At 51.0% G+C, this 10000-nt stretch overlaps 1 protein-coding gene across 1 annotated transcript in view; it reads right to left on the bottom strand.

The window, feature by feature from the left end:
* Window positions 1-10000, bottom strand: part of plxnb3 (plexin B3) — a 204966-nt gene that overhangs the window by 44348 nt on the left and 150618 nt on the right. Inside the window, exons 21-23 of the mRNA XM_031793361.1 lie at window positions 5552-5700; window positions 4997-5097; window positions 2371-2588 (exon numbers count right to left, since the gene is read on the bottom strand). Of these exons, the coding sequence (XP_031649221.1) occupies window positions 2371-2588; window positions 4997-5097; window positions 5552-5700 (468 nt within the window). The remainder of the gene's footprint in view (window positions 1-2370; window positions 2589-4996; window positions 5098-5551; window positions 5701-10000) is intronic.

Genomic DNA, 10000 nt, shown 5'->3' with positions numbered 1-10000 from the left:
GGAGAGGTAGCCATATTACGATGCCCCTGGTACAGTTGGTAGCCATATTACGATGCCCCTGGAGAGGTAGCCATATTACGATGCCCCTGGTACAGTTGGTAGCCATATTACGATGCCCCTGGAGAGGTAGCCATATTACGATGCCCCTGGTACAGTTGGTAGCCATATTACGATGCCCCTGGAACAGTTGGTAGCCATATTACGATGCCCCTGGAACAGTTGGTAGCCATATTACGATGACCCTGGAGAGGTAGCCATATTACGATGCCCCTGGAACAGTTAGTAGCCATATTACGATGCCCCTGGAACAGTTGGTAGCCATATTACAATGCCCCTGGAGAGGTAGCCATATTGCAATACCCCTGGAGAGGTAGCCATATTATGATGCCCCTGGAACAGTTGGTAGCCATATTACGATGCCCCTGGAGAGGTAGCCATATTACGATGCCCCTGGAGAGGTAGCCATATTACGATGCCCCTGGAACAGTTGGTAGCCATATTACGATGCCCCTGGAACAGTTGGTAGCCATATCACGATGCCCCTGGAACAGTTGGTAGCCATATTACGATGCCCCTGGAGAGGTAGCCATATTACGATGCCCCTGGTACAGTTGGTAGCCATATTACGATGCCCCTGGTACAGTTGGTAGCCATATTACGATGCCCCTGGTACAGTTGGTAGCCATATTACGATGCCCCTGGAACAGTTGGTAGCCATATTACGATGCCCCTGCAACAGTTGGTAGCCATATTACGATGCCCCTGGAGAGGTAGCCATATTACGATGCCCCTGGAGAGGTAGCCCCATATTACGCTGCCCCTGGAGAGGTAGCCATATTACGATGCCCCTGGCACAGTTGGTAGCCATATTACGATGCCCCTGGTACAGTTGGTAGCCATATTACGATGCCCCTGGTACAGTTGGTAGCCATATTACGATGCCCCTGGAGAGGTAGCCATATTACGATGCCCCTGGTACAGTTGGTAGCCATATTACGCTGCCCCCGGTACAGTTGGTAGCCATATTACGATGCCCCTGGAGAGGTAGCCATATTACGATGCCCCTGGAACAGTTGGTAGCCATATTACGATGCCCCTGGTACAGTTGGTAGCCATATTACGATGCCCCTGGTACAGTTAGTAGCCATATTACGATGCCCCTGGAACAGTTGGTAGCCATATTACGATGCCCCTGGAGAGGTAGCCATATTACGATGCCCCTGGAACAGTTGGTAGCCATATTACGATGCCCCTGGAACAGTTGGTAGCCATATTACGATGCCCCTGGTACAGTTGGTAGCCATATTACGATGCCCCTGGTACAGTTGGTAGCCATATTATGATGCCCCTGGAACAGTTGGTAGCCATATTACGATGCCCCTGGAGAGGTAGCCATATTACGATGCCCCTGGAACAGTTGGTAGCCATATTACGATGCCCCTGGTACAGTTGGTAGCCATATTACGATGCCCCTGGTACAGTTGGTAGCCATATTACGATGCCCCTGGTACAGTTGGTAGCCATATTACGATGCCCCTGGTACAGTTGGTAGCCATATTACGATGCCCCTGGTACAGTTGGTAGCCATATTACGATGCCCCTGGTACAGTTGAAAGCCATATTACGATGCCCCTGGTACAGTTGGTAGCCATATTACGATGCCCCTGGTACAGTTGGTAGCCATATTACGATGCCCCTGGTACAGTTGGTAGCCATATTACGATGCCCCTGGTACAGTTGGTAGCCATATTACGATGCCCCTGGAGAGGTAGCCATATTACAATGCCCCTGGTACAGTTGGTAGCCATATTACGATGCCCCTGGTACAGTTGGTAGCCATATTACGATGCCCCTGGAACAGTTGGTAGCCATATTACGATGCCCCTGGAACAGTTGGTAGCCATATTACGATGCCCCTGGAGAGGTAGCCATATTACGATGCCCCTGGTACAGTTGGTAGCCATATTACGATGCCCCTGGAACAGTTGGTAGCCATATTACGATGCCCCTGGAACAGTTGGTAGCCATATTACGATGCCCAAGGAACAGTTGGTAGCCATATTATGGCCCTTTGTTCAAGGTAGTTAAGTACCTTACTCAAGGTCGCAATGGCAGGGGCCGGCATCTAGAATTTGATACCAGCAAACCAATGGTTGCCAGCTCACTTCCCACCAGATTTGTCTGGACAAACCGACACTGTCCGTCTGCCAGCACTTCCATCTGTCAATCTGTCCGTCTGTCCGTCTGCCTGCACTTCCATCTGTCAATCTGTCCGTCTGTCCATCTGCCTGCACTTCCATCTGTCTGTCTACCTGCACATCCATCTGTCCGTCTGTTCATCTGTCCATCTATGTCCAACCATTTACTCACCCTGATAAGGAAAAGTCTGTTGTTGAGGAGGTTGTTGAGTTGTCCCAGGCCCTGTTCCACCGTCCGTCTGCGGGACTCTGGCAGGTCCAGGTTCTGACTCAGGGGCGCCCCCCTCTGGCCGGGGAAGAACACGCGCTCTGCATACGTCTTATAGTCCAGGAGAGGAATACCTGGTCCACCCACATCACTACTCAGATCCATCATCTCTGTCATCAGATCTGGGGGGGAGGAGTGGAGAGGAGAGGAGGAGAGGAGTAGAGAGGAGGAGAGGAGGAGTGGAGAGGAGAGGAGGAGAGGAGGAGAGGAGTGGAGAGGAGTAGAGAAGTAGAGAGGAGAGGAGTAGAGAGGAGGAGAGGAGAGGAGGAGTGGAGAGGAGAGGAGGAGAGAAGAGGTGGAGAGGGGAGAGGAGGTGAGAGGGAGGGAAGAGGAGGGGAGGAGGGGAAGAGGAGGGGAGGGGAGAAGAGAAGGGGTGAGAAGAGGAGGGGAGAAGAGGAGGAGAGAAGTGGAAGAGAGGATTGTAGAGGAGGGGACAGGAGGAGGATAAATGGATCCTGTCTTTATTAAGGCTCAGGAGCTGTGTCAATGCGTCCAAAATGGCAACCTATTCCCTAAAGAACTATCCCCTAAAGAACTATCCCCTATGTAAAGAACTATCCCCTAAAGAACTATCCCCTATGTAAAGAACTATCCCCTATGTAAAGAACTATCCCCTATGTAAAGAACTATCCCCTAAATAACTATCCCCTATGTAAAGAACTATCCCCTAAAGAACTATCCCCTATGTAAAGAACTATCCCCTAAAGAACTATCCCCTAAAGAACTATCCCCTAAAGAACTATCCCCTATGTAAAGAAACTATCCCCTATGTAAAGAACTATCCCCTATGTAAAGAACTATCCCTTAAAGAACTATCCCCTATGTAAAGAACTATCCCCTATGTAAAGAACTATCCCCTAAATAACTATCCCCTATGTAAAGAACTATCCCCTAAAGAAACTATCCCCTATGTAAAGAACTATCCCCTATGTAAAGAACTATCCCCTATGTAAAGAACTATCCCCTATGTAAAGAACTATCCCCTATGTAAAGAACTATCCCCTAAAGAACTATCCCCTATGTAAAGAACTATCCCCTATGTAAAGAAACTATCCCCTATGTAAAGAACTATCCCCTATGTAAAGAACTATCCCCTATGTAAAGAACTATCCCCTATGTAAAGAACTATCCCCTATGTAAAGAACTATCCCCTATGTAAAGAACTATCCCCTATGTAAAGAACTATCCCCTATGTAAAGAACTATCCCCTATGTAAAGAACTATCCCCTATGTAAAGAACTATCCCCTAAAGAACTATCCCCTATGTAAAGAACTATTGTAAAGAAACTATCCCCTATGTAAAGAACTATCCCCTATGTAAAGAACTATCCCCTATGTAAAGAACTATCCCCTATGTAAAGAACTATCCCCTATGTAAAGAACTATCCCCTATGTAAAGAACTATCCCCTAAAGAACTATCCCCTATGTAAAGAACTATCCCCTATGTAAAGAACTATCCCATGTAAAGAACTATCCCCTATGTAAAGGACTATCCCTTATGTAAAGAACTATCCCCTAAAGAACTATCCCCTATGTAAAGAACTATCCCCTATGTAAAGAACTATCCCCTATGTAAAGAACTATCCCCTATGTAAAGAACTATCCCCTATGTAAAGAACTATCCCCTATGTAAAGAACTATCCCTAAAAAAACTATCCTCTATGTAAAGAACTATCCCCTAAAGAACTATCTCCTATGTAAAGAACTATCCCCTAAAGAACTATCCCCTATGTAAAGAACTATCCCCTAAAGAAACTATCCCCTATGTAAAGAACTATCCCCTATGTAAAGAACTATCCCCTAAAGAACTATCCCCTATGTAAAGAACTATCCCCTATGTAAAGAACTATCCCCTAAAGAACTATCCCCTAAAGAACTATCCCCTATGTAAAGAACTATCCCCTATGTAAAGAACTATCCCCTATGTAAAGAACTATCCCCTAAAGAACTATCCCCTATGTAAAGAACTATCCCCTAAAGAACTATCCCCTATGTAAAGAACTATCCCCTATGTAAAGAACTATCCCCTAAATAACTATCCCCTATGTAAAGAACTATCCCCTAAAGAACTATCCCCTATGTAAAGAACTATCCCCTAAAGAACTATCCCCTATGTAAAGAACTATCACCTATGTAAAGAACTATCCCCTAAAGAACTATCCCCTATGTAAAGAACTATCCCCTATGTAAAGAACTATCCCCTAAAGAACTATCCCCTAAAGAACTATCCCCTAAAGAACTATCCCCTAAAGAACTATCCCCTAAAGAACTATCCCCTATGTAAAGCACTATCCCCTAAAGAACTATCCCCTATGTAAAGAACTATCCCCTATGTAAAGAACTATCCCCTATGTAAAGAACTATCCCCTATGTAAAGCACTATCCCCTAAAGAACTATCCCCTATGTAAAGCACTCATGTTGAACAGAGTTCCATTGGCCCTTGCCAAAAGTAGGGCACTATATAGGGCATAGGGTACCATTTCAGACGAAGTCTCTATTGAACGAAACAGGCTGATAGGAGCATTTACCTGTGAACTCCTTCCTGCACTGGTCTCCCACATTGATCTCCAGAGTCTCCAGCTGAACCAGAACCTTCTTGTAGTCTCTCAGAGCCTGTTTGCTCTTCCTCCTGCACACAGACACACACAGTACCTCACCTGGGATTCACTGCAACTACTATCAATCAGGTAATCAATCATCTACTATCAATCAATTAGTTACTCAATCAACCAATCAATCAAATCAAACATGAATTAATGTATACAGATGAGTGAGTGAGTGTTAGAGTGTGTGAGTGAGTGTGTGTTAGTGTGGGTGTGTTAGTGTGTGTGTGTGTTAGTGTGTGTGTGTTAGTGTGTGTGTGTGTTAGTGTGTGTGTGTGTTAGTGTGTGTGTGTTAGTGTGTGTGTGTGTGTGTGTGTGTGTTAGGGTGTGTGTTAGTGTGTGTGTGTGTGTTAGGGTGTGTGTTAGTGTGTGTGTGTGTGTGTGTTAGTGTGTGTGTGTGTGTGTGTGTGTTAGTGTGTTAGTGTATGTTAGTGTGTGTGTGTGTTAGTGTGTGTGTGTGTTAGTGTGCCTGTGACTGACCTGTACATGAGGATGATGACCAGCACCACTAGGACCACCACAGCAGCCCCTGCAGCCAGACCCACCTGGGCAGCCAGAGGGACAGGTGAGAGGCCTTCTGTATCATACTGCACTGTACCCAGGTCTACGTTCAGCTTCCCCATCACCACCTAGAGAGAGGGAGGGGAGAGGGTGAAAGAGAGGGGAGAGAGAGAGGGAGAGGAGGGGAGAGAGAGAGGGAGAGGAGGGGAGAGAGAGAGGGAGAGAGGGAGGGGAGAGAGAGGGAGAGAGATACGGAGGGAGAGAAGGGGAGAGAGAGAGGGAGAGAGATACAGAGGGAGAGAAGGGGAGAGGGACAGAGATACAGAGAGAGAGGGACAGAGATACGGAGGGAGAGGAGGAGAGAGAGGGACAGAGATACGGAGGGAGAGGAGGAGAGAGAGGGACAGAGATACGGAGGGAGAGGAGGAGAGAGAGAGAGAGAGATACGGAGGGAGAGAGAGAGGGAGAGAGATACGGAGGGAGATTAGGAGAGAGAGGGACAGAGATACGGAGGGAGAGGAGGGGAGAGAGGGACAGAGATACGGAGGGAGAGGAGGGGAGAGAGGGAGAGAGATATGGAGGGAGAGGAGGAGAGAGAGAGAGGGAGAGAGATACGGAGGGAGAGGAGGGGAGAGAGGGAGAGAGATATGGAGGGAGAGGAGGAGAGAGAGAGAGAGGGAGAGAGATACGGAGGGAGAGGAGGAGAGAGATACAGAGGGAGAGGAGGAGAGAGATACAGAGGGAGAGGAGGAGAGAGATACAGAGGGAGAGGAGGAGAGAGAGATACGTAGGGAGAGGAGGGGATAGAGGGAGAGAGATATGGAGGGAGAGGAGGAGAGAGAGAGAGGGAGAGAGATACGGAGGGAGAGGAGGGGAGAGAGGGAGAGAGATATGGAGGGAGAGGAGGAGAGAGAGAGAGGGAGAGAGATACGGAGGGAGAGGAGGGGAGAGAGAGAGGGAGAGAGATACGGAGGGAGAGAAGGGGAGAGAGGGACAGAGATACGGAGGGAGAGGAGGGGAGAGAGAGAGGGAGAGAGATACGGAGGGAGAGAAGGGGAGAGAGAGAGGGAGAGAGATACGGAGGGAGAGAAGGACAGAGATACGGAGGGAGAGGAGGGGAGAGAGATACGGAGGGAGAGAGATACGGAGGGAGAGGAGGGGAGAGAGATACAGAGGGAGAGGAGGGGAGAGAGATACAGAGGGAGAGGAGGAGAGAGAGGGACAGAGATACGGAGGAGAGGAGGGGAGAGAGAGAGGGAGAGAGATACGGAGGGAGAGGAGGAGAGAGAGGGACAGAGATACGGAGGGAGAGGAGGGGAGAGAGGGAGAGAGATATGGAGGGAGAGGAGGAGAGAGAGAGAGGGAGAGAGATACGGAGGGAGAGGAGGAGAGAGATACAGAGGGAGAGGAGGAGAGAGAGAGGGAGAGAGATATGGAGGGAGAGGAGGAGAGAGAGAGAGGGAGAGAGATACGGAGGGAGAGGAGGAGAGAGATACAGAGGGAGAGGAGGAGAGAGAGGGAGAGAGATATGGAGGGAGAGGAGGAGAGAGAGAGGGAGAGAGATACGGAGGGAGAGGAGGTGAGAGAGAGAGGGAGAGAGATACGGAGGGAGAGGAGGGGAGAGAGAGAGGGAGAGAGATACGGAGGGAGAGAAGGGGAGAGAGGGACAGAGATACGGAGGGAGAGAAGGGGAGAGAGGGACAGAGATACGGAGGGAGAGGAGGGGAGAGAGAGAGGGAGAGAGATACGGAGGGAGAGAAGGGGAGAGAGAGAGGGAGAGATACGGAGGGAGAGGAGGAGGAGAGAGAGAGAGAGATACGGAGGGAGAGAGATACAGAGGGAGAGAGAGAGGGAGAGAGATACAGAGAGAGATACGGAGGGAGAGAGAGAGGGAGAGAGATACAGAGAGAGATACGGAGGGAGAGGAGGAGAGAGAGGGACAGAGATACAGAGGGAGAGGAGGAGAGAGAGAGAGGGAGAGATACGGAGGGAGAGGAGGAGAGAGAGAGAGGGAGAGAGATACAGAGGGAGAGGAGGGGAGAGAGAGAGGGAGAGAGATACGGAGGGAGAGGAGGGGAGAGAGAGAGGGAGAGAGATACGGAGGGAGAGGAGGGGAGAGAGAGAGGGAGAGAGATACGGAGGGAGAGAAGGGAGAGAGAGAGGGAGAGATACGGAGGGAGAGAGATACAGAGGAGAGAGAGAGGGAGAGAGATACGGAGGGAGAGGAGGGGAGAGAGATACGGAGGGAGAGAAGGGGAGAGAGGGACAGAGATACGGAGGGAGAGGAGGGGAGAGAGATACGGAGGGAGAGGAGGGGAGAGAGGGAGAGAGATACAGAGGGAGATGAGGAGAGAGAGGGAGAGAGATACAGAGGGAGAGGAGGAGAGAGAGGGAGGGAGAGAGATACGGAGGGAGAGAAGGGGAGAGAGGGACAGAGATACGGAGGGAGAGGAGGGGAGAGAGAGAGGGAGAGAGATATGGAGGGAGAGGAGGGGAAAAGAGATACGGAGGGAGAGGAGGAGAGAGGGACAGAGATATGGAGGGAGAGGAGGAGAGAGAGGGACAGAGATATGGAGGGAGAGAAGGAGAGAGAGGGACAGAGATATGGAGGGAGAGGAGGAGAGAGAGGGACAGAGATACGGAGGGAGAGGAGGAGAGAGAGGGACAGAGATACGGAGGGGAGAGGAGGAGAGAGAGAGAGGGAGAGAGAGATACGGAGGGAGAGAAGGGGAGAGAGGGACAGAGATACGGAGGGAGAGGAGGGAGAGAGAGAGGGAGAGAGATACGGAGGGAGAGGAGGGGAGAGAGATACAGAGGGAGAGGAGGAGAGAGAGGGACAGAGATACGGAGGGAGAGGAGGGAGAGAGATACAGAGGGAGAGGAGGAGAGAGAGGGACAGAGATACGGACGGGAGAGGAGGGGAGAGAGAGAGGGAGAGAGATACGGAGGGAGAGGAGGAGAGAGAGGGAGAGAGATACAGAGGGACGAGGAGGAGAGAGAGGGAGAGAGATATGGAGGGAGAGGAGGGAAAAGAGATACGAAGGGAGAGGAGGAGAGAGGGAAGAGATATGGAGGGAGAGGAGAGAGAGAGGGACAGATATGGAGGGAGAGGAGGAGAGAGAGGGACAGAGATATGGAGGGAGAGGAGGAGAGAGAGGGACAGAGATATGGAGGGAGAGGAGGAGAGAGAGGGACAGAGATATGGGAGGGAGAGGAGGAGAGAGAGGGAGAGAGATATGGAGGGAAGAGGAGGCAGAGAGAGGACAGAGATTATGGAGGGAGAGGAGGAGAGAGAGGGACAGAGATATGGAGGGAGAGGAGGAGAGAGAGGGACAGAGATACGGAGGGAGAGGAGGAGAGAGAGGGACAGAGATACGGAGGGAGAGGAGGAGAGAGAGGGACAGAGATATGGAGGGAGAGGAGGGAGAGAGATATGGAGGGAGAGGAGGAGAGAGGGACAGAGATATGGAGGGAGAGGAGGAGAGAGAGGGACAGAGATATGGAGGGAGAGGAGGAGAGAGAGGGAGAGAGATATGGAGGGAGAGGAGGAGAGAGGGACAGAGATACGGAGGGAGAGGAGGAGAGAGAGGGAGGGAGAGAGATACGGAGGAGAGGAGGAGAGAGAGAGGGAGAGAGATATGGAGGGAGAGGAGGAGAGAGAGGGAGAGAGATATGGAGGGAGAGGAGGAGAGAGGGACAGAGATATGGAGGGAGAGGAGGAGAGAGAGGGACAGAGATATGGAGGGAGAGGAGGAGAGAGAGGGACAGAGATATGGAGGGAGAGGAGGAGAGAGAGGACAGAGATACGGAGGGAGAGGAGGAGAGAGAGGGACAGAGATATGGAGGGAGAGGAGGAGAGAGAGGGACAGAGATATGGAGGGGAGAGGAGGAGAGAGGGGACAGAGATACGGAGGGAGAGGAGGAGAGAGAGAGAGGGGACAGAGATATGGAGGGAGAGGAGGCGAGAGGGACAGAGATATGGAGGGAGAGGAGGAGAGAGAGGGACAGAGATATGGAGGGAGAGGAGGCGAGAGGGACAGAGATATGGAGGGAGAGGAGGAGAGAGAGGGACAGAGATATGGAGGGAGAGGAGGAGAGAGGGACAGAGATATGGAGGGAGAGGAGGAGAGAGAGGGAGAGAGATATGGAGGGAGAGGAGGGGAGAGAGAGAGAGGGAGGGAGAGAGATATGGAGGGAGAGGAGGAGAGAGAGGGAGAGAGATACAGAGGGAGAGGAGGAGAGAGAGGGAGGGAGAGAGATACAGAGGGAGAGGAGGAGAGAGAGGGGAGGGAGAGAGATACGGAGGGAGAGGAGGAGAGAGAGGGAGAGAGATACGGAGGGAGAGGAGGAGAGAGAGGGAGAGAGATACGGAGGGAGAGAAGGGGAGAGAGGGACAGAGATATGGAGGGAGAGGAGGAGAGAGAGGGA

Source organism: Oncorhynchus kisutch, linkage group LG17 (assembly GCF_002021735.2).
Source record: "Oncorhynchus kisutch isolate 150728-3 linkage group LG17, Okis_V2, whole genome shotgun sequence".
Taxonomy (NCBI): domain Eukaryota; kingdom Metazoa; phylum Chordata; class Actinopteri; order Salmoniformes; family Salmonidae; genus Oncorhynchus; species Oncorhynchus kisutch.
This window is presented reverse-complemented; position numbering and strand designations above follow the sequence as displayed.